Below are 24,589 nucleotides of genomic sequence, written 5' to 3'. Positions count from 1 at the left end.
TTTGTCGTAAAGTGAAGATCTGATCCTGACACCCTCTATTTGGCCTGAATCCAGCTTGTTCTTCACCCAGCTTTTCTTCAACAACTTCTCACAATCGTTTCTGAAGTACACTTGCATACATCTTGCCAGGAACACTCGGTAGGGAAATACCTCTGTAATTCTCACATTCAGTTTTATTTACCTTTTTATATATGGGTACTATGAGAGCTCTACTCCAATCATTGGGAATTCGTCCCTCTGTTCAGGCTTTCTGAACTAAGCAGTGCAGCCACTGTAAGACTCTTATACCACCATACTTCAGCATTTCTGGTCAAATATCATCTACTCCTGCTGCCTTTCCACATTTCAAGACTTTGATGGCTTTTTCTACTTCAAGTATGGATATGTATTCCTGATACATATCCATAAAAAACACTGACTGCATGCCTGGTCAGTGTTTTTTAGCACTGTGCTGTCATCACTGCTTGTTTCATTTAGCAGTTTTTCAAAGTAATTACTCCATACTTCAAGGATACCTTTTTCTCACGTTTTCATGTCACCTTTATCATCTCTAACACCTTTTACAGCACTCTTTCCCCCCATCTTCAACAACCTCCAGAATATTTTGCCACCTTCTTGATATTTATTTTCTATATTCTTGCCAAATTCCTCCCATGACTTTTGTTTAGCTAGTTTTACACACTGTTTAGCTTTCTTACATTTGTCTCTGTATTCTGTAAGAGTAAAAGCTGACTTATTTGACAGGAACTTTTGATATGCTTTCTTCTTTTCCTTCACTGCCTCTAACTTCCTGTGTCCACCAGGGAGTTCTGATTTTCTTATCCTTGCAGACAACCTCACCACATGCCTCTCTGGCAGAATCAATCAATGTTTTCTTCAGAGTTTGCCACTGAATCTCCAAGGTTTGATTCCTGTTCTCAAACTCTTTCATTTTTTCTTCAATAATCTTTGTGTATTTTAGTCTACAGTTCACATCTGAGAGCTGCTCAACTTTTATTCGCTTTAAAACTTTCTTACATGTTATTCTTTTCAATATGAAATTCAATTTTATCCCGCTCAAGACTAATAATTATTCCTAACCTCTTCTCTCCATGTGAATTTGTGCACATTTTTATGTTGGAACATGGTGTTAGTAATAACTAGTCCATGTCCTGAGCAGAAATCCAACAGATATTTGCCATTATTATTAGCTTTGCTCTTTTCTCCAAATTTTCCCAAAATATTTTTGTATGTCTCACAATCATTTCCTACTCTGCTATTTAGATCCCCAACAAGGACCAACTTTTCCTTTTTCATTGTGCCAGTTGCTTTTTCTAAAGCCTCAAAAAATTCCTCCACTTCTACCTTAGTAAAACCTTCTGTGGGACCATAGGCACAAATAAATCTCATTGTCCAGTTCCCCATTCTCATATTTGCCCACATTACTCTACTTGAGACTGACTGCCATTCAAGAAGATTAGCTTCGTATTTTGTGTTGAATACTACGGCTACTCCTTCTTTTCCTTGATTGTCATTGCCAAAATTAAGAAAGAAAAATTTAAGAAAAAATACATAAACACATATCAAAAATAGTGCACTTACTTTAATTTGAAATTCCTTTAAATATTAGTTAACATAAACATAAACAAAAAAACTTATTAACAGTGTCTTAATTAAACAGGCGAGTAACTGCCACTCATTTGGACAATATGGTTTTTTCTCGCAATCAGGAGTGGCTTTTTTAATCAGAAAATTGGTTAATGTTGTCTGTTGTTTTTTTCCCATATATTTCTCGATAACATCTGACTGCTTCTCGAATGTGCTTTTCCACTTTGACGAAGCGATCAGCGTCTTGATCCATATTTTCGAGTAGCTGAAGTCCTTGATTTAGTTTAGAAAATACTTAAGCTAATCCTTTTACAGTAAATTTTTTAAACGATTTTCTTCTTCATCTTCCTCATTATTCCTTTCTTCTATAACTCTTTCATTTTGGAAAATCGTCTTGATCAGTCAGTTCACCATTTTCATGATCTGCTAATTCTTCTATATCAGTAATATTGATATCTAGATCCAGTTTTCTTGCAATTTCTTCACCAATTTGTTCTAACATACTATGCTCATTGTACTCTGTGAGTGTCTCCTGCGGTAGTAACTTCTTCCAAATTCCTCGCATGCATTGTTCTGATCCTTCCATAAAGTTCCAATGTTCTGGATACATTGGTTAATATCATAATTTTTCCAAAAATCGTGTAATGTTATAGCATCGTTGTCCATTGCTGTTATTGATTGAGAAAAATGTAGTTTTTAGATAATATGTCTTGAGTGTAGCAATCGAACCTTGAATCACAGCTATTGTATTGGGCAGTAGATACATCACATTTATATTTTCATTCAAATTGCCAATGTGAAGAGGATGTCCTGGAGCATTGTCAAGCAGCAATAGAATTTTAAAAGGAATGTTTTTTTCAAGACTGTAGGCACGTACTTCTGGAATAAAACAATTTACGAACCAGTCTTCGAATAAAACAACTGTCATCCAAGCCTTAGGATTACTCCTGTAGTAAACCGGCAACTTATTCTTGTTAATGTTTTTCAAAACTCTGGGGTTTTGTGAACGGTAAACAAGAAATGGTTTTAATTTAAAACCAGCAGCATTTCCTCCAAGAAGCTTCTCTGCAAATGCAAGTTCTTTCTGGTATTCTTTTCCAGAACAGTCTGGTTTCATCTATGTTAAAAATCTGGTCTAGCAAATAGGCCTTCATCTTTTATCATCTATTTCAGATTTTTCTTGAAAATTTCGGCAGTTTCAAAATCAGAACTAGCAGCTTCTCCCGTTATTCGTATGTTATATAAATTAAATCGGCTTTTGAATCGATTAAACCAACCTTTACTAGCGTTAAATGTATGCTCGCCATATTTATCTTCTTGTTCATTCCTTGAATTGTAAAATAGGCTGCATGCTTTGGTTTGAATCGTAAACAAACTGAGAGGAATATTCTTGTTGATTTGATCATCTATCCATATCATTAATAGATTCTCAATTTCATGAATTGGACCTGCTCTTTTTTTCGTTAAAATTGTACATTTCATATTAACTGCCCCTTTAGCTGCCTCCATTATTCTTGATTTATCTTTTATATTTGTTGAAACAGTTGAATGCGATAGTTTTTCTTCTCGTGTTTCACAGACTTTCTTTCCTTTTTCATATGCTTTAATGACCTTCATTTTAACATCTAAACTTAAAGTTTTCCTCACCTTCTTTTTTATGTTGGAATTTTCATCAGTAGTATTACTTCTCTTACTGGACATACAACGAGATAAAAAAATTGCAACGAGAGAAACGAACACTTCGGCTATTGAGTATTGGTGATAGGCTTTGCTTGTCGACTAATGGTTACGATGCGTATACAAAAGTAATGTGATATATATGTATGTATATGCTGGCGGCAAAGTTAAATTAGAGAATTAATAATAATTTTTGGCCGTCATAAGTCGAGGACTACCTGTATATATAAATATACATATAAACATCAAACCCAAACAAAAAAAGTGCTTTAATGTGCAAACCTCTATAGCATATTAATGTCATGTGTAAATAACAGATTAAGTAGAATGAAAGAATTTACTGATGTTTATTTAATAATTAATTATAATTACAGGAACATTGACAATAGAATTAAATGGGATATTTTTGAGGAAAGGTAGTGGTAGTTAATTTTAAACAACAATGTATTATGTTAGAGCTGTTGTACTGCATGCTGGCAGAGAGAGAGATGTGGAGCAATGACCATAAAAAAAAATAAATAAATAAATAAAATGTGATTAAATAAGCTCAATAGTGGGTTTATGAAAGATATTACTGTTAGTTTAGGTAAGTGAAAATGAAATAAAAGATGTATAAAAATATTATGTTGATAAAAGTATGTCAAAATGATACCAAAAGCGTTGTAGTTTTACTATTAGTGGTTGACTAGCAAGGCTATTAAGCCTAACTGCACCTCATTGGTAGAAATACCCTATCATTCAGCAAGATTAATTGGAATTAATATGCCATTGGAATTAATATACTTGTAGGCAATTTTCATACTGTGAGTGCAATGAAATAATCATCAAGTGGAAAAGTAACCTCGTTGCACCACAAACAAAATGTATCCAGTCCACCATTACTGAAAAAACTCCTCTTCGCTGTTCATGATACCTGGCTGTTGTGATGTCATTTCATGCAGTCGCAACTGAGGGAATACAGCATGTGCTCAACTGTGATAAGGGAGAGTTGGAAATAATCCCATTTAAGAAATGAGGAAAAATATGAGGAATGAATGGCTGTATTTTGCAGGTTCCTTATATGTTCAAGTTCCTATTGAGAAGTTTATATATCTTGACTGTTGTAATTTTTTAATTTTTTTTTGAAAAGCTATTCTTAGTTTGTGTGGCACTAACAATTATCTAATAAAAATGCTGGAATGTTCCATATACAGGGTGATTATAATTAAAATTCACATTTCAAAAGGCTACTCAATATAGAATACTCAACTAGCAACCAAGAATAAAGAGAAAACCAGGAAGACCACCTACAAGATGAGAAGATCCACTAGTGAAATCTATGGGTATAACATGGAAGAGAGAGGCTCAAAATCGAGATCGTTGGAGGCATCTTTGTGACCTGCACTCATGGAGAAATCCTGAGTGAAATACGGGTCCATCAAGGTAATTTCAAAAGGCTAACTAGGTAACTACTAAGCAGAGCAATTTAATAATTAACATGATGTATGTGAAAAGGAATTTTATTTTGTGCAAAAATCAATATTAGTTCTCAAAGTTATACCACTAGGACAATACATGGCACTTTAATACAGATGGGTAATTCAAAATGTCATAAAACGGCAAGTTGTGTGGTTACACAACAGTATTATGCTGTATTCCGTTGCTGGTAACATGCTGAAATTGCAAAATCACATACTCTACCACAGAACATAGAGTTCTGTGGTAGAGTATGTGATTATGTTGTGGATATGGCATGTAATGTGCCCACAATAGACAAATGTCATTGAGATGTCCCCAAACCCAAAAGTTGCAGGGGTTCAGATCCAGCAAGCATGCTTGCCACATTGTATGAAAACAGTGGTTGATGATTCTGTCTCGGTAAAATGTGTCAAGCAACCACTTAATGGAGGGGATATGAGGAGGGGCACCATCCTGCATAAAAAGTGTTGAAGTGTTGGAATCACCTGATTGACTAAGATAGATGCATATTGCTGCCATTAACAGTGGAAGCAACCGCAAACCTGTACGTCATGTGACAGATTCTGCTTCATTCCCTGAAGGTCACCATTTGGTATGGTTTTACAGCAGAATTCATTATTGGACTTTTTTTTTTTTTTTTTTTTTAAAGTAGCTTAGTCCTGCTGGTCTTGTTACTTCCAGTTCAGTCCAAGCAAGAAACTGCAGGGCAAATGTTTCTCGTGCATCCTGGCCAGGAATAAGCAACTACTGAACATAGGAAATCTTGTAAGGATAACAGCGCAGAATTTGCCTTAGAACTTTGAACCATGTTTACAGGATTGTTTAAAGACCATGCAATACGCTGTGCGCTGCCACTTCCTATGACATTTGCCATCTTTCTTCCTCTAATGCTGTGGCTACTTCCTCCACTGTCTGTCATTCAATGGGCTTCCATCCTCTGCCAAGTTTGATATCTAAGGAACCTGTCTCTTCAAATTTCCAGATCATTTTGCGCAAACCATTTGCAGTCATAGGACCTGCTTTTAATCCCTTTACGATTCTGAACTTTTGCAATACTGTCAAGGCACAGCTGTTATTTTGGTAAAACAACTTCAGAAGTGCACAGCCTTTGGTAATGGTGACATTGTGCTTTAACACACTGTTAAAGCACAATGTGTTAAACTGCCCACAAGCAATGAACTAATGCATTCTGCAGTTACCTGCTTTTATAGATGCTTCTTTTGAAGCATACATCATTGGAGACAGTTGTCATTAGCATAAACAGTATGGTTGCAGCATTTCACTGCATACCAGGAGTATCATACATAATTTACATGTATTGTAGCACCATGTACTGCCCTAGTAGCAAATTTTAGAGCTAATGTTGGTTTTTGCACAAAATAAAATTCCACTGCTGCACACATCATGTTAAAAATTAAATTGCTCCACTGAGTAGTTACCCAGTTGCAGCTTTCGAAATATGAACTTTAATTACTGTATAATCACCCTGTACCTTGTTTTCTGCTTCAGTACTGGATAGCTGAGTTTTATGAAGTAAACTGTTAATGTTTAGGGTAGTACTTGTTTTTAAGTGTTAAGTGAATATGCTAGAAGTAAAGCATGTATTGAATACACAAGTATGAGTTGTCATTTTTTCTGTGTGATTGCATGCAAGAAAATTTGTTGCTACTGTCTCTAAGTGATCTTAAGAATTGATGAGAAACTTGTATTCTGATTCTTCAGAGCAACATTTACTAAGTTTTCTGTGAATGTTTGAGTTTCTAAGATATGTTACTTCTGCCTTTGCATATATCTTGTATTTGATGCCAGAGGACCCAATATTTTAAGGTTATGACAGTGTGTGTGAGTGAATAAAAGGTCACTTCTGTTTTAATACAAACTTATTTTAATGTTGTGTTTATACACACATACTTTATAAAATATATAAAAAGAAAGCTTAGTTTTCACATATGTGGCATAGTGATACACTAAATATATAGGCCTGGGGAAAGAACATGTATAAAAAAAACTTTAAAAGAAAAATTAACAGTGACTGAAGCAGAACTCTCTTCAGGTTATTTCAATGCTTCCCTTCTCTTCATCTAGATAACAGGTTCATGCTATTTCAGTGTCTCCAGAAAAGCATGTGGTGAAGTTTTCTGCAAGGATAAAAAATCTGGAACTTCATGGTAGATTGAGGCAGTCCTGTAAAAGATGATTATTTCCAAAAGAAAACTAAGATGATATGTGCCCTTAGGGAATACAGAGAACAGTGTAAGAAAGCTATGCAAATGTGTAAAAGCAGATAAAAATCATGGAAAGACTAGAAAAAATATAGAAAATAAATATCATGAAAGCTGCAAAAAAATTCTGGAAGTAACATTAAAGCAACAGATAATGATAGTATGGATGTCTGAAATAATTACTTTGAAAAAGTGTTAATGAGATAAGCAGTGACAAAACAGAGACAGAAAATATTCAAGAATAATGAGGAGTACATACCACTACTTGAGGTATAAAAAGTCATCGGAAAACTGAAATGTGGAAATCAGCTGAAATAGATAATACCCAATCAGAAGTGTGCTCAAATATAGAGGTATAAAAGTTTTACAGTTACTGTACTACAAAATTCAAAGGGCTTGGTTAGAAGGTGAAATTCCAGATAACCAGAGTAGAGCTCTAGTAGTGCCCTCCATAGAAATAGGAATAAATATTCAAAAAAGTGTAAACAAAGCAAATCTAAGATGGTAATATCATTTAAACAGAATGGGAGGTGAAATTAGCAAGGCAGGCATTTGAAACAAAAGAAGCAGAAAAAGACCCATAAAATACTGTTTTAAATGGCCTAGTTGGCCGAGTGGTTAGCATATCTGCTCTCCAACCAAAAGGCTGCGGGTTCGAATCCTGTCGTGGCCATGGATGTTTGCGAGTACCGTGAAAGTACTACTGGTGGTGGTCAGCGGTAGATGGTGTTGGTGTTAGGGAATGAAGGTTGGTGGAGTAGTGAGACATAGAGTAGATGAGTCTTTGGACTCCCTGGAGGTGTGATGTAATAATAATAATAAAAAAAATAGAATATAGAGAAGCAAGAATGATCAAATCAGACTTCATAATTATCATATCAATTAGGAATGAAATACTGTGCTAGACTGACATGATATCCACTACACTCCTTGAGGGTATACATCAGAAAATTATAATGCTGCTGATCACAACTGGCACATCAACAATGAATTCTTTGATAAGGAATATGTTGAAGATTTTGTTTTTACCAATAAAAGTTCACTCAATATTTGCACTAAAATTAATTAGAATATCATATGGGATATTTTACATGATAACACATTAACCAGATGCTAAAATATTACTAACTCTAATGTCTTGAAATTTCTATAAGGAAAAGAGATGGAAAAACTGATTTTTGCAAATGGTGCAAAGCATTTCTGTTTAACATATCCAATGTTGTTGTTTTTTTGTCTTTTTCAACAAAGGTTACCTTTATAAAAGCATGCTTGCACAGCAGTTCAACAAATGCCAGGCGATTAACATTACAGTTTTAACAGCAGTCATGTGCATACCTTGATACATATACTTTTTTTTTTTAATGTAACTGCACCTCATAATAATAATTGTCTTTAAACAATTACTTTTCTTTAAACAATATTATCATGACAGAACCATAATATTAAAAAAAATTACCTTTTGGCCAAGAAATAATTTCTTTTCTGATAATATGGTGATGGCTCCACTACCACTTTGACTATTTAAAGCATTAGGTAAATCTTTTCCACCCTAAAATCAAAAAAATCACACAGTAAGTATATTTACTCTTGTTTTAATTTTTACCCAAGTATAAACAAACAGTATGTATGCAAAGCATCTTTATAACTAGTCTACTAATAGTACATAGATTTCACATTGATTGCCTCAGTATCTTATAATGCAAAGATTTACAGGAAGGGCCACTACCAGACTTTTATTGAAGTCTTGTCTCGTCAGTGGAACCAGACTTAAAAAAAGATGGATAATGATCTTAAATGAATGCAGAAGCCATATATTTTCTTCATGCAAGTAGTAAAGTATACTGTATCATTATATTATTAAATATGCCAGGCCAAAATCAGTTGTAGAAAGTTTTACCACTAGGTAACGAAGCATGAGGGAAAGTCAGTAAGCAAGTTACAAACAAAAGTAGAACAAATGAATAGGAAGTGAATGGTTTTTCAGTATGCATCACTAGGTAGCAGCGTCTAGAATAATGATGATGATGACAGTACGTGCACTGTCATCATCCTATTTTCAGCAGTCTAAACTGGCAACCATGCTCAAGGAGTGTACAACTGTCGAACAGCATGCTATTTTGCATATTTTATGGGCATGACAACTTCCTGAACAGAACACTCAGAAAGAGATGTACCCTGCTTATTGCAAGAAATGTTTGTCACATGCAGCAGTTCACAACTGGGTCCAGAAACGTTTGCAAAGATGCTCAACACTTGAAGTCTGGTCACTCTGTTGAGATTGCAACAGAAACCACTGTGAGATGGGTAGAACAGATGATCCAAACTGATAGGCAACATAGCAAGTGCAATAGGTTGTTCCCATTATGCAGCCTACAGCTAAAAATTTGAATGCATGATCATTCAAATTTTTAGAAAGTGCACGCATGGTGGATGCCCAGAGAAGTGAGCCCTCAGCACATAAAGAAGTGAATAGGTCTGGCCTTGTAAACATCTGTTCTACTATGCAGATGAAGGAGAAGATATGGACTGTTAACAGGGGATGAATCATGAGTTCACCATTACAACCCAAATCAAAGCTTCAATACAATGGAAACATCCAATTTTACCAGAAGGCAAGAAGTTCAAGATTATACCAGCAGTGGGAAAGCTTATGCTTTTCCACTGCTTATGCATATGAATTCATTTTCAAAAAGTGGCACTTTTTGAAAATGATTTTACCAGTCTAACAAATGTAAGCCTGTTGTGTTTATTAAAGTACTAAAAGTGGTAATAAAAAAAAAGACTGTTGGTTTTAGATTGTTAGAGATGATAGCAACCTCAGAGAATTCAGTTGTGAATAATGCACCAACACCTCACTCAATAGTGAGTGATTATGAGATACCTGGAAGGTAACCAAGAAAATTTTTAGTCAAAAAGATATATGTGGAACTATAAGATTACTGATTACAGTCAGCTCTGTGGTCATATTACAAGAAAACGAAACTAAAAGAGCAAAGGGGGGGGGGAGTTAAAACATTCAGGTGGAAAAGCAATACATAACTGTATATCAGGAAGTCAGGATAAATAAAGTAGGCTTATAGCAGGTGAACAGCAAAAAGTTCTTACAGAGAAACTACAAGACAGACAATGACCTGATGCATAAATATAAGATTCAAACTATAAAAAATACAAGACAGGGAAAAAGAGTGCAATACCAAAAGAAAATGGTTCATCAGGCCAAACAAAATCCAGAATTCTTTCAGAACCAATCAAATCATTACAGATAATTGACACTGGTGAATGCTGGCAAAGTAATCACTGCAGCAGCTGTAGAAGAATATTTAATGAGCACTTTGTGGTATAGGTTTTCTGACTTCTCATGCATGTGGGACTGGTATAAAAAAAACCGGCATTCTTAAGATGGTCAGCATAAGTTTGTAAAAGGGTATCTTTCACTTCAGAAATCTACTTGCATTTTATGATAAATGTAACAAATATGCTGATAAAGGAAATTCATATAATATATATATATATATTTTTTTTTGAGTTCATAAAAAAGTCTTATCAGATGCTTTTATGAACTCCAAAAAATATATTATAAAAATTGCCATATGACAAATTGGTATGCACTTTGAGAGAGATGGGGATGGAAAATACATTAATCATGTGGATAGGAGCATGGTTTGTAAAGATATTAGAATACTGCATATGAGTAGTGAGCCAGTAGTATGCCATAGGGTTGTGTTTTTTGGTCTCAATAAGTTAACAAATTAACTTATTTGTTACTGATATTTCAAATAGATTCACAGGGATATTCAGTTGCTTGTTGCTGATGCAGAGTTGAGAAGTCATAAGAAATGACATTAATACTAAGACATTTCAGATAGATTAAAACTAAGATTGCCAATGGGGTTGAGATATGTCTTGAAAGAGGGGTTGATGCATGTCAAGGGGATTGAAACAAGATATAAAATAATATATGATTTAAAAATAAATGCTAACCTTGTTAATTTTCAGTTAGCAATTTAGCACTGGACAGTAGAAAACTATAATCCAATGGACAGCATATGATATGATTCTTGAATAACATGATACACGTGTTATTCAAGAAATAAAACAGGACTGCATTTTACTAGCAGTGAAATTAATAAGGTTATCAGAATTCCATTGAAAAATGGTTTGCAAATCAGGATTTAGGATAGTAAAAGTTGATATTCCACGTCCGGTGATTTGTGTAGTGCAAGTGTTTTTTGCAGAGGAGTGCATTATCACCAGCAAAACTGTATAGCGGATTTGTGGTCAAGTGGAGAAGGTCACTGATATATGTATACACAGGTCTTTGAAATATACAAGAGTACCTGGGCACTGCTCTTGAAAGCACAGTAGTGATATTTGAAGCTGGAAGATGTCATATTTTAAAAATAATTAGTGATACCGGATTCATTTTTAGTGGCTTATTGTTTTTATGAGTGTCTGCTTCTTTGTTCTGAAGTACCGTTTGTTATTGGGGGGGGGGGGGACTCTGTTAACCGCACTGCATGTTATATGGCACCAATATGTACGAACAACGACAAATGACTTCAACATGCAAGATTTTGTTTTCTGAAAAATGTAATCACCTTGAAAGGTGAAAAATAGGTGGAAAGAGTGAAACTGGTGAGCATGCATGTATGTAGGAAATGTTTTGAGAGTAAGTGCTTGAAGTGTGGAGAAAGTAAGAAGTATGACAAAGGAGTAATGAATGACAAAAGGTGTGAAAAATGTGAGAATGTTTGGCAAGGTTGTTATTGAAAATAAGGTAGTGGACACAAGCATAGGTAAACAACGTACGAGAGGGTATAAGTGATAATATGGAAAAAAAAAAGTAGAAAAATTATAAAATTGTAATGACAGAAGCAGTGTTCTTACATAGGACCAAATGTGAAATGCAATGAGTGGAGAAGTGCCTGGTGAGTGGTACAGCAGAGAAACATAAGTGTGAGGGAGGAGAAAGTAGAGCACGAACAAGTGAAAGAGGGAGTGTAAGGAGAGAGCGTTTTGTATAGATACTCTATGATAAGAGATGTGCTTCAAAGTGTGATGAAATAATGTTTCCCTGGGATGCTGTTAGGATGTAGAGAAGAAAATTAAAGACATGATTCTTTTGGCAGGTACAAATGATCCAGCAAGCATCAGGTATGATATAATATGAAAGAATTACTGACAAGTGAATGAGAAGAATCAGAGAGTAAAGATTGAGTCTGCTGCCACGGTATGATAAAGGCAAATTGAAAGAAAAGCCATGATTGCAAATGAATCAATGCATAGGTTATGCAGATGGAATGGTATGGGGTTTCTGGATGTGCAGAGTGAGTTTGATGGTTTAAAGGACTTGAGTATGGCTGATGGTTTGCATTTGAATGGATATGGAGTTAGACACTTAACTCCACAATCAGTTTTGACTCCATAAAGATGCCTTAGAAAATTATATGTAGAAAGAACAAATTAGATGAAGGCACACAGCTTCATGGAACACCAGCATTAACTGCATATGTGATAATTAATACCCATTCAGAAAAAAGCTGCTGATCCAGTTGTAGAAGACAGACCAGGTAATAGGAGCTTATTTAATAGGCTTTGGTGCCAAACCTAGTCAAATGAGCTCACACTTCAAAGTGGCATAGAAGTCAAGTGCTAATGGTTTTCTCTATTACTTTATTTCTAAAGTAATGAAAAAGAACTAAAGTAAAGTAAAGAACACCTCTTAGGAATGGATTAAAATATGGACTTTTTTTTTTCCACAGTGGAAAAAGAGAGAATAAAAAGCAACATAGAACAGGAGTCAACTCTGGAGCACAATCCTTTAGTATAACTGGAGAAATGCTATCAGGACCAGAAGACTTTCTGGTATGTAGTTTAGCAAGATTCATCTGATTTCTTTCTAGTGAACAATCCAAAGATAAATTAAGTGTGTTAGGAGTGATATCAGGACATTTACAAAGATCAGCATGCAAGAATTACAGGAAAAAACAAACAAACTAGGAGATTGACTCTTTTAGTGATGATGCGTCCCCAGGTGGCGGATCGGGGAACAGCCTTCAGATATGGGGGTTAGCTGCGATATAAGCAGAGCAATCTGGCGAATAAGCAGCCGTGGACCAACAGCGACTGAGCTATCAGGGCGTGGGGGAGCAGAAGTGGCAACTCTGTCTCACTTAAAACCTCACAAAGCCCAATGACAACTCGGTGACATGGCGAGTAGTGCCGCCATTAAATAAGTACCTACTGGGGTCACCGCCCCTGACATTGGGAAGCAGCATTGTCAGTACTGACACAAGGTTGAAGCCAAATGATGACGGAAAAGCTTGTGATCAGAGATTTACAGATGGCAATATGATTATATTGTGTACGTTTGTAATACTGAGGAGGAGAAAGCAAATGGAGAAACTACTGCTCTACCTTATCTCCAGAACAACCACCATGGCGAGCAAGCCCTTACAATTGGCCCCAAGTTCCCGGCGTCCCTTAAATGGGACAGGGGTGCGAAGAATCTCCGGGCTCAAAATGGTGTCCACTTTTAAAATTGCAACTTGGAATGTCAGAACTCTGTATGAAGCTGGCAAATTAAGAAATGCCACAAGAGAAATTAAGAGGCTGGGCATCCGGATTTTGGGAATTTGCGAGACAAGATGGCCAGGATCTGGAAAGTGTCAACAAGATAATATGACAATGTATTACTCTGGGAATGATGAGAACAAACATCGACATGGTGTAGCTGTAATAGTAGATGAAGAAATCAATAAATCAGTAATAAATTGGATTCCATTTTCTGAAAGGATAACGCTGTTACAACTTAAGGGAAACCCCGTTAACATAAATATCATCCAAGCTTATGCACCCACAGCTGACAAAAGTGAAGAAGATGTTGAAGAGTTTTATGAACACCTAAAAGAGATTAAAAACCTAACAAAGAAACATGATATAAACATAGTGATGGGTGACTTCAATGCAAAAGTGGGAAGAGGGGGTGATGGAGAAATTGTTGGCGAACATGGCTTAGGCACCAGAAATGGCAGAGGAGATCGCCTAGTCCAATTCTGTCAGGAAGAAGATCTAACAATAGCAAATACCTGGTTTAAACTTCCACCCAGAAGACTGTACATTTGGAAATCGCCTCAAGATAACCAACATAATATTGTCAGAAATCAAATTGATTATATACTGATAAATAAAAGATTCCACAGTAGTATAAAGAGTGCAAAGACTTATCCTGGAGCAGATATCTCATCAGACCACAATCCCATAGTTGCAGAAGTACGTCTTAGATTAAAATCAGCTAAAAAATCACAAAAGAAGAAAAAGAAAATTGATGTAGAAAAACTGAAAGACCCGAACATAAATAAAAGTGCCAAGACACAGCTTAACCTGCGATTACAACAGATTAACATAGAAGAAAATAAAAGTGTGGAATCTCTTTGGAATAGCTTAAAGAATGCCATCGTAACAACTAGTATTGAAGAAGTAGGTTATGTGAATAATATAAAACAACAGGAATGGATGACAGATGAGAGTCTTTCTCTTATTGATACAAGAAGAATGTATAAAAACAAAGACCTAGCCAGGTATACAGAAACACATAACATCATCAAGAAAAAAATAAAAGAAGCCAAGGAAAATTGGATGAAAAATTTATGTACTGAAATTGAACTGCTTCAGAAACAACATGATAATTTCAATCTGTATAAGAAAATCAACGAAATTTCCGGAAAACTGAGGAAAAAGCAAATAGTGTCTCTAAGAGACGAAAATGGAAAAATAGTTCTAGAAGAAGAGAATAAAGCACAGATTTGGATAAAATATGTAACAGAACTTTTCAATGATACTAGACAGAAGCCTATAAATATAAAAGATAACATTCAAGGACCAGCAATCATGAAATGCGAAATAGAGAATGCTATACAAACAAGTAAAACAGGAAAAGCCAGTGGACCAGATGGTGTGCAAACAGAATTTTTAAAATTAATCGAACCAGATAACATCAAACTTCTTGAAAAACTATTTAATAAAATATATGAAAGTGATGAATTTCCATCAGATTGGCTCAAATCTACATTTATCACTATCCCAAAGAAACCCAAAGCGAATTCCTGTGGTGACTTCAGACTTATTAGTCTAATGAGCCAAACATTAAAAATATTTTTGAAAGTAATTCAGAATCGCATTTATAGAAAAAGTGAAGAAACTCTAAGTGAAACACAATTCGGCTTTCGGAATGGTTTTGGTACTAGAGAGGCCCTTTTCTGTACCCAAATATTGATACAAAAATGCATAGAAAAACAGAAATCTGTCTTTATGTGTTTCATAGATTTTGAAAAAGCATTCAACAAAGTCAGACACACCAACTTAATAGAAATCCTTCAACAAATAAGGCTAGACGAACAAGACATAAGACTAATAACAAATCTGTATTGGAATCAGTCAGCTACCGTTCAATTAGACAACATTACCACCAGTGATATTAACATCAAAAGAGGAGTGAGACAAGGATGTGTGCTCTCACCACTCCTGTTCAACATATATGCAGAGGTAATCTTTAAAAAAGCATTGGAAGAATGTCCAGAGGGAATCACAATAAATGGAAAGATTGTTAACAACCTACGATATGCTGATGACACCGTGCTAATTGCAGATAACATTATGGATCTCCAAAAACTCGTTGACAGAGTATACATAGAAAGCCAAAGAATGGAAATAAATATAAACATCAACAAGACAAAATACATGATCATCAGCAAACATCCAGCCTCATCAATGAAACTGACACTCAATGGGAAAAATATTGATCAAGTGTCAAGATATAAATATCTTGGTTGCTGGCTTAATGAACAGTGGGATCCAGAAATAGATATAAAGACAAGGATTGAAGTTGCATGGCAGTCCTTCATGAAAATGAGAACACTATTCTGCAATAAAGACCTAAACATGGAAGTCAGATGCCGAATGCTGAAATGCTACGTGTGGTCTATTCTGCTCTATGGAGTTGAAACATGGACATTGAAGGCGACAACCATCAAGAAAATCGAAGCCTTTGAGATGTGGCTATACAGAAGAATGCTAAAGATATCATGGACAGAAAAAATTACCAATGAAGATGTCTTAAAATCCATTGGCAAAGCTAAACATCTTGTACAAATAATCAAGAAACGAAAAACATCATATCTTGGACACATCATGAGAAACAGCAAATACCAACTTCTACAAACTATTTTGGTAAGAAGAATTGATGGCAAAGGAACTAGAGGAAGAACAAGAATATCATGGTTTGACAACATCAAGACGTGGACAGGAAAGAGCAGTGCACAACTGCTCAGATTAGCACAAGAGCGCAGTTTGTTCGCCAAGATGGTCGCTGACCTTCGATAGAAGATAGCACAATAATAAGAAGAAGTGATAATGCAATGTAACAATCCAAGTACAAAAGAGGTGAAACCAGAAAGCATGAATGATATTTGGACATGATGCAGGTTTACTGCTTTTAAACTCTAAGCTAGTGTCGCACATGGCATCATGTACAGTAGTGTATGGGGTACTCAGCTCCCAGATTGCACAATGAATGGATTTTTGGAAATTATGTTAGTTTTCTATAGCATTTTAAGCTGATCCACATCCATGGCCCAGTTTCACTTCTTTCTTAGCACAGAATTAGTTTCCAATAACTGGTTGCCACAATTGCCACAACAAACAATTTGCCATAATTTTTTTATACATTCCTGCCTTTGCACAGTAACTAGAAACTTTAATTCAATAAGCTAAAAACCATACTGCAATTCTGCTGCCATTTTTGACACTTAGTAAAACACACATGCAATGCAATCAATATGATCATTACATGAACCACTAAAACAGATCCATCTGTGAGTAAAAATCCTGCAATTCTATCGATGTTAACTTTACAAAAAATATTTCTATGACTACATTTTGTTTCTTCCCACAGTTCTAATTCTCTTCCTGTCTTCTCCAAACTTTAATTCTTTCCAACTTTTATTTTAAATGCTTCATTTATATGATTTACATAAAATCTGATACTATCCTTTTGTTTTTTCTTAGCCCTTAATTTCAATTTAACTTCAGCTATCAATAATTCATGATCTGTCCCAATGTCTTCACCAGGCAGTGGTTTTGCTGCTTAGATAGCACTTCTCCACCTTCTGCTTGCAACAATATAATCTATCTGATTTCTGTATTCACCATTAGGTGAAGTCCATATGTACAAACTTCTTTTATGTTGTTGAAAGCAAGTATTTGCAATAAAGCGACTGTTCTCAACACAAAATTCCAACATACTTTCTCCTACTTCATTTCTTGGTCCTAAACCGAATTTTACAGTGATGCCTCATTCTTCCTTTTCTCCCACTTTTGCATTTCAATCACCTCATATGAAGAGAAAATCTGTATACTACTTGTTGTATACTACTGTAAAATTCTTTGACCTCATTTTCACATCAACCTTTATTCTGATTAGAATTATTCTATTGGACACTGAGTTGTAACTCAAAATGTATTTTCTGTATTCTCTTCTAACCAAATGCTACTCCATTTCTTCAAAGGTTTCCATGTCCAGAGTAATATATCATGTAATCATCGGTATCAGAAGTGGTTTGCCATTGCCTTCTTCTGTGTTTATTTAGCCTACATTTAACACCAGGCAAATAAAATACCTGGGAGAGAAGGCAGATTCCCATTGCAATAGATGAAAAGTAAAATAGAAAAGATGGGGGGGGGGATGAAGGAGCATGAAGAAGGGAAGGAAAGAATGAAAGAATAGGGACTAGTCTACAGATAATATAACAGATGTATATTACATGAAGTAAGGCATGTCCACCAGTATAAGGTACCTAGAAGAACAATGCCCAATGTAATTCTTTACTGCTAAAAATGTTTTCTGCTGCAACTCTATGCCTATTAACCAATTTAAGTTTATAACATCATTGCTCTCCAACTAACAGAATGTGGTTCAAATCCTACCGTGGGCACGAATGCTTGTTAATGTCTTTCGGCTATAGATGAAGCTCAATGCCTGGTGCAAGATAGTCACTTTGCTTATTGAAAGCATTAAGTGACTCAAAAAAAGTTCCATCTTTGGTCTAGAGAGCAGTTTCCAGATAATCTGATCCTTAAGCCCACCGATTGTGATAATATAGTATAGGTTTACTCACCACCTAAAGATATTTGTTAATGTCTTTAGGAGGCAGATAAAGCTCAATGCCTGGTGTAAGACTGTCACTGCTTATTGATGGCAGTAAGTGGCTTAAAAAATATTCAATTTTGGATCTATATAGCAAAGTTTCTAGATAATCTAATCCTGAGCCCATCAACTGTGGAAATGTATGATGTGTGTACCACCTTACATGAGTTTGATTCACATAAAAAAAAATAAACATGTAACAAATGTGAAGGTCAGCAATAAAAAAAAATATATATATATTAATTCCTTCATACTACTTATACCACCAGTAACTTACTTTGCTTACTTATGTATACTTTCTTCTCTTTTTTTTAAAGAGAAGAATATTAAAAAATCAAATAAAAATAAAAAATGGGAAGATGTAAGACAAGTTTGATGCATAATAGCAGAGAAAAATCCACACCAAACCAAGATAATATATAGATAAATAGACACAATTAGGATTACCTCAGAAAACACAAAAGAACTGATTGAACTGAAGACCTTACAGTAACAGACAAACTTAGAAGAAACTTCAGAAAAATAAGCAGATTCACAACCAATAAACTTTTCCCCATGGGATATATGTTTATAAATGCCATTTTAGCAAACTCCCAGTTTTTAAAAACAAGTCATTCATTATTCAACTCAGTTTCAAAATTGTTAGGTATGCATATGATTGTCCAAATAAAAAATTATAATCAGATGGGGAATATGGAGAGGAGGACAGAATTTTCTAACCAGTACTGCATGCAGCTTGTCTTGGACCACTTGTATACTATGCAAGGCACTATTACTATTATTAATGTATATTGCAGTCTTTATATTGAACCGGCATGGGTTCGGTTTTGAACAGCACATTCTAAACCTGCTACAACTGTGCTGAGTAGAGGTCCTATGTGAACCATTTGGCCCATAAAATAGCACAATGGATGATACACTGCATTCTATCAGACACAAAATCTTCTGATGGTGAATTGTGATCTTCAATATATGCAGCACAGGTTCAGTGGATGATAACTAATGATGTGAAGATTTGATGTTGCTGTACATGAGCCATTCTTCATAGCAAAAATATTATTCTTAAAATGATTCATTACTGTGACACAAAAGTGGCAATAAGCAATCGAATCCCTGAAGTCTATTACCATCTGTGTGTTTATGTGGAACCTATTTGCTAAGTCTTGGGCACAGTAGCTTTCTCAGTCAATGAAATGCAAGCACCTTCACATGTCAGACATGAAGCCAACTCAAAAGAAGCCTTCTGTTCACTGTCATCAGTGATGGTTGGTCATCTCTCAGAGGTGCATCATCAAATGACTTATTACCTGATGCAACTTTTTTTAAATCACTTTTGGGCTGTACATATCTTGCTGGTTGTTTGTATAGCATTTGTGAACAGTTTATAAAGTAAACACATTCAATTAATTGGAATAGCCTATTTTCATCACTTTTTACTATTTTAGTGAACTACATTTCACACTTGCTGGTATCAACTGACTCAATGTCACATGTACTTTCAAAGTACATTATTATTACTATTATTATGCAAACTCTCCTCCAGGGAGTTAAGGACTCATATGAGGGCCTTTTCAGGTTACGTAATGCTTAAATACTTATCATAATTTTCTTTAAAAAAATTCACCAAAGATGAGTTCACAAAGTGGTACCCATTCCACACACATACAAAACCTGGATCTCATATGCTTCCCAACCATACTATTACCTAATTTCCAGGGATAACAGAGTTCTTCCTCACTTGCCATGTTTCTATCACTTCCTATTCTATTACTCAAACTCTGAACACCACATTCCTTCATTCTGTCTTTATCATATGCATAACTCCATAGGCCAGATATCATCGTGATTACCCTGAGATAAATCTTTTTAATCTTCTCCTCTGAACTCAAGATGACCATATATAAGCAAAACAGTCAAGATGTAGTCTAATCAAAACTTTATACACTGGGAGAATAACTGCCTTACTCCTATAAGTTAGTGCCGAATATTGCAGTTATCCAACATGATAACTTAACCACCTTAGCAATGTGGCCCCCTTAGCTTTATACCGTCACTCCATCTCTTACTTCACCAGCCATTTATAGCAAATTACTATTAATATAATAGTCTATCTGTAATGCTCTCAATTCTAAAATACATAACCTTGCACTTAGCAACATTGAAATTAGATTTCCGTTATCAGCAAATATTTATATACCAAAATACAAATACATATACAGGGTGGTCCAAAATGCACCTACCAAGTTTAACCCCGAACCAGCCATGACGTCTATAGATGTCCAGCTAAATTTGGATACGATTCTGTAACACCCGTTGAATAACATGGTAAAAAAGTGCAATTTGGTCTCACTATTTCATCCACCTCGACGGTAGGGAGGTTAAATCCAATTTTCTCTGCAATTAGCTATAATTAAGCACCTCTGTAGCACAATTGAGAGAATGACTTATGTTGTGCCCTTCGATTGGAAAAGGCCTAAGTTTCATTCTTGTCATGATGGGAGGAATCTTTATATGGGCTTTTTTCAATTGAAGGTGCATTAGCCGATCTCATACAGAGGTAACAGGGTTTTTTCTCTCGGAAACTTGGGTTTTTCATCCCACACACAGATAATTTAGAGACAAAAAAAATACTAGTGGTGGTGGGCAGTCAGTGGTGTAGATGATGGTGACAGATGAAAGTGGTGGAAATGAAGTGTTGTAGAGTAAGTGCCCTTCCTCGATGAGTCTTTGGACTCCTTGGAGGTGTCATGAAATAATATTAATTAGAAAAAATATTTACTGACACATTATAGTCAAAAGCAAATGGCTTGATGGCTATGTGCCGGTAAAGTTTTTTCTAATTATACCAGGTAATTACAGAGAAAACTGGATTTAAACTTGGTAGGTACATTTTGGGCCACCTTAATTGTATATCAATACCAATTCCAGCATTAATATTAAACAACCCAGTGACCAATGGAGTACAACAGAACCTGGTACTCTACTGGTCACCCAATTTTTACTTAGACTTGATGCCTTTAGTAAGGTAGACTTGGAAAGTATATTTTACAGAAGTAATTGCTTAACAACTTCACTTTACATGTGTTCTCTGACAAGTTTAGAATTTTTCTGTTGCAAAACAGACATACTTCTAGACAAAGAAATGCACCAACATCAGCTTGTATAGCAAAAGCAAAACATCGACTGATTCACATACCATTACCTATAATTAACTATTTGTTGGTATGGCTTATTTATAATATTACATATAAAATATCTTGAATGATACAAGTTTAATTTTAACCAAATAAAAATTCAATTAATTAAAAGTTTCAATCCAGATGCGATGGTAAAAATTCCTTAAAATATTAAAAGGACATTAAAACAAGGAGAATAATATGAGATGGCAGACCTTTCCTTTTCCTTTAGTCTTGCTCTTTGGTGAGATAACAGCTGGTGAATTTTTCTTAGGAGTTTTTTTTGGAGGTGAAGAAATTTTAGATTTTTTAGCAACAGTGGTACTAGAGGTTTGGCCTGAATGTGGAGGCGATGCCATAACAAACTTTCCACCTTTCTTCTTGGCAAGTAATTCAGGATGAATCTTTGGCAGTACTCCACCAGAAGCAATGGTCACACCTTTTAATAGCTTTAAAAAAAATGAGTAGTAAATATTAGAAGGAAGGATATTTAATAATACTGTATGATAAGTTTAAAATTTTTAATAAAAAAATTTAAATTTAAACGTTTTTTAAATCACATAACTGTGGGCAACTGTCAGTGACCCCAATCAAATCATCATTCTGATGGCACCCATTTATAAGTAAATCTTATATGCAGAGCCTCTGTAGCTCAGTCAGTATAGACAAAGCCCTTTAACAGGAAAGACCTCGGTTTGAATACAGTCAAGAATGCGAACTTTTAACAGGATTTTTCAACTGTCAGTGTGTTAGCCCGTCTCATACTGAGGCAGGGTTTTTTCTCCTGGAAACTTGAGTTTTTTGTGAAGTTTGAAGAGATGTGAAGTTTCTGTGTTATAAATATTCTGTTTCAAACCTACAATTAAGAATACATGTATTAACTGCATGTATTCTCTTGCCAGTTTAACTGTTTTATTATTATTGTGTGACACCTCCATGGAGTCCAAAGACTCATTCTGACTCATGACTGTTCTACCTCCAGTTGATGATCATACTATACTGACCTAGGAGGTGGCTAAGTATACAAATGTTCCATTCATTCAAAAGGTTAGATGCTGAACTACAAAACAGGAAATTAAGACCAAATGAGGAGAATACCATATTAAGTTGCATGGTATTGGTGGCAGGGTGGGAAGTTAATCTATTGGTAATGCAAGGAAAGCATTAACTTTACATGATGCAATAAATTATAAATGAAATGGATGTATGATCTTATTAAGCAAGAGATCCTCTAGAAAAAGATAATGTGGAAGAAAGATAATGTACATGAGGATGATGGCAGTTATGAAAATTATAATGCAGACTGGAAGAGTATATAAAAAGCTAAGTGTGAGTTTGAAAACAAACTGCAAGTTAAACACTACTTAAAATAATTCTATGATTATGCTGCAAGTAAAATAAGAAATTAATGTGAAAGAATAGCTATTAAATGCAGATAGTATGCAGACTAGATTGTTCACCTAACAAGTGCCCATTTTGCTAAGAGTTATCAACCTGGTGCATGTAACATGGAGCTCAATACTACCTATACCAGATGAAGAAACTCAGGTATATGAGGAGGAACTAAAACTATTGCATAAACTGAATAAGAATTCAACAATGGGGCCTGATAGAATATAGGCATAGTTACTAAAAGAAGGTTCAACTGAACTGGCTGTATAATTTGAGTCTCAGAACAAAAGATTCCACAGGAAACAAAAGAATGTATGATAATTCCATTATATAAGGGTGGATGCAAAGACTGATGTATCTATTGACTTATCATTATCTCTTGAGTGGTGGTGAAGATTTTAGAAAAGGGGTGTGAGAGAGAAAATCTATACTTTGCAATGAACATCATGGGTTTACTAAGGGTAGGTCATGTTTCAGTAACTCTCACATTTTATAATAATGTTACAGTTGAGTTAGACAAAGAGAATGGATATACCATGATACCTTTAAACTTTGCTAAGGCTATTTCTAGTATACAGCATGGAAGGTTGTTACATAAGTTTTATATACGTATGTTTTATATAATCCAGTTTGTATCCAAGATATAAACTGGATTATATCCTGGATAAGATGACTGACTGGCAGGCATAAAAAAAAAAAAAGCTATTTCTAGTATACAGCATGGAAGGTTGTTACATAAGTGTTATATACGTATGTTTTATATAATCCAGTTTGTATCCAAGATATAAACTGGATTATATCCTGGATAAGATGACTGACTGGCAGGCATAAAAAAAAAAAAAAGTGGCATATGGAGAGTGTGAGTCTGAATGATTTAAGGTGATCAGTGGTATACCACAGGGATCAGACTTTGGTTCATTATTCAATCTTTTCAGTAATAACATTGAGAAAAATTTGATAGGTAACATACAGCTTTTGCTGATGATGGAAAGACTTACTGACAGTAATCAGGAATGCAACTGACATGCAGTACCTGCAGAATGATTTGAATAGGCTGGAATTGTGGGCATATGAAAACAGTTATCAGTTCAATGTGGTAAAGTGTATGAGACATCCAATGATACTGATAGAATTATGCTAGGGGAAACTGATCAGGCTCCAAGATTGGCTTTTTATCTAGGAGTTTTAATAGATAAAAAGTTGAAGTTCAGCGGTATTGTAGCAAAGATTAGAACTCAGAGGATAACTGCAATGCTGAAATGAACATGGATAGTGATTTTGCTTCTTTACAACCCATGTGCACCTGAAACAACATTACCAGGCTACTAGACACAGATCTTGTCTTCTTGTTTATGATGTGATGCAGATACAGTGCAGAGGATGAAAATGAGAGTGTGAAAGATATCAGGATTGTGAAATGTAGATTATGAGCACCAACTGAGAATGTGTGGATTGCAGACACTAGCAAACAGGTTGAAGAAAGAGGGATGATATCATAGAGACTACAAACTTCTAAAAGGATAGAATACCAGTTAGATGGAATTTTTCATTTTATGGAAGATGGAAAAAGGATGAAAGAGCATCCATGGAAGGTGAGAATGAATATAGTCAAGAAAGAGTAGAAAGCTATGTTTTTCTCTCAGAGGGCCATTTGATTGGAATAGCATGTCTTTAGAGAAAGTGAGTGCAAGTAGTGTGAATGAATTCAAGAAAAGGTATGGCAGCTGATGTTAATGATACATGACATCCCTCAATGATTTCCTAACTACCTGGAGCCTACAGTAATAAGAATAAATCTTTCACATGCATTTCAGATTCTTTAACCAAATTATAACTAATTGTAATAATTTGAATTTCTGAAAATTATCATAATG

General features: G+C 35.1%; 1 protein-coding gene across 1 annotated transcript in view; it reads right to left on the bottom strand.

Annotated features, from left to right (window-relative positions):
• Positions 1 to 24,589, bottom strand: part of LOC150099522 (core histone macro-H2A.1-like) — a 138,271-nt gene that overhangs the window by 62,669 nt on the left and 51,013 nt on the right. Inside the window, 2 exon segments of the mRNA XM_090403370.1 lie at positions 8,401 to 8,493; positions 21,539 to 21,772. Coding sequence (XP_090259496.1) covers positions 8,401 to 8,493; positions 21,539 to 21,772 — 327 coding nt within the window.

This window comes from Typopeltis vanoorti, chromosome 14, assembly GCF_054136105.1.
Source record: "Typopeltis vanoorti isolate ZY-2024b chromosome 14, IOZ_Tvanoo_1.0, whole genome shotgun sequence".
NCBI lineage: Eukaryota > Metazoa > Arthropoda > Arachnida > Uropygi > Thelyphonidae > Typopeltis > Typopeltis vanoorti.
Note: the sequence above shows the minus strand (reverse complement) of the source record. Positions and strands in the feature narration are given on the sequence as shown.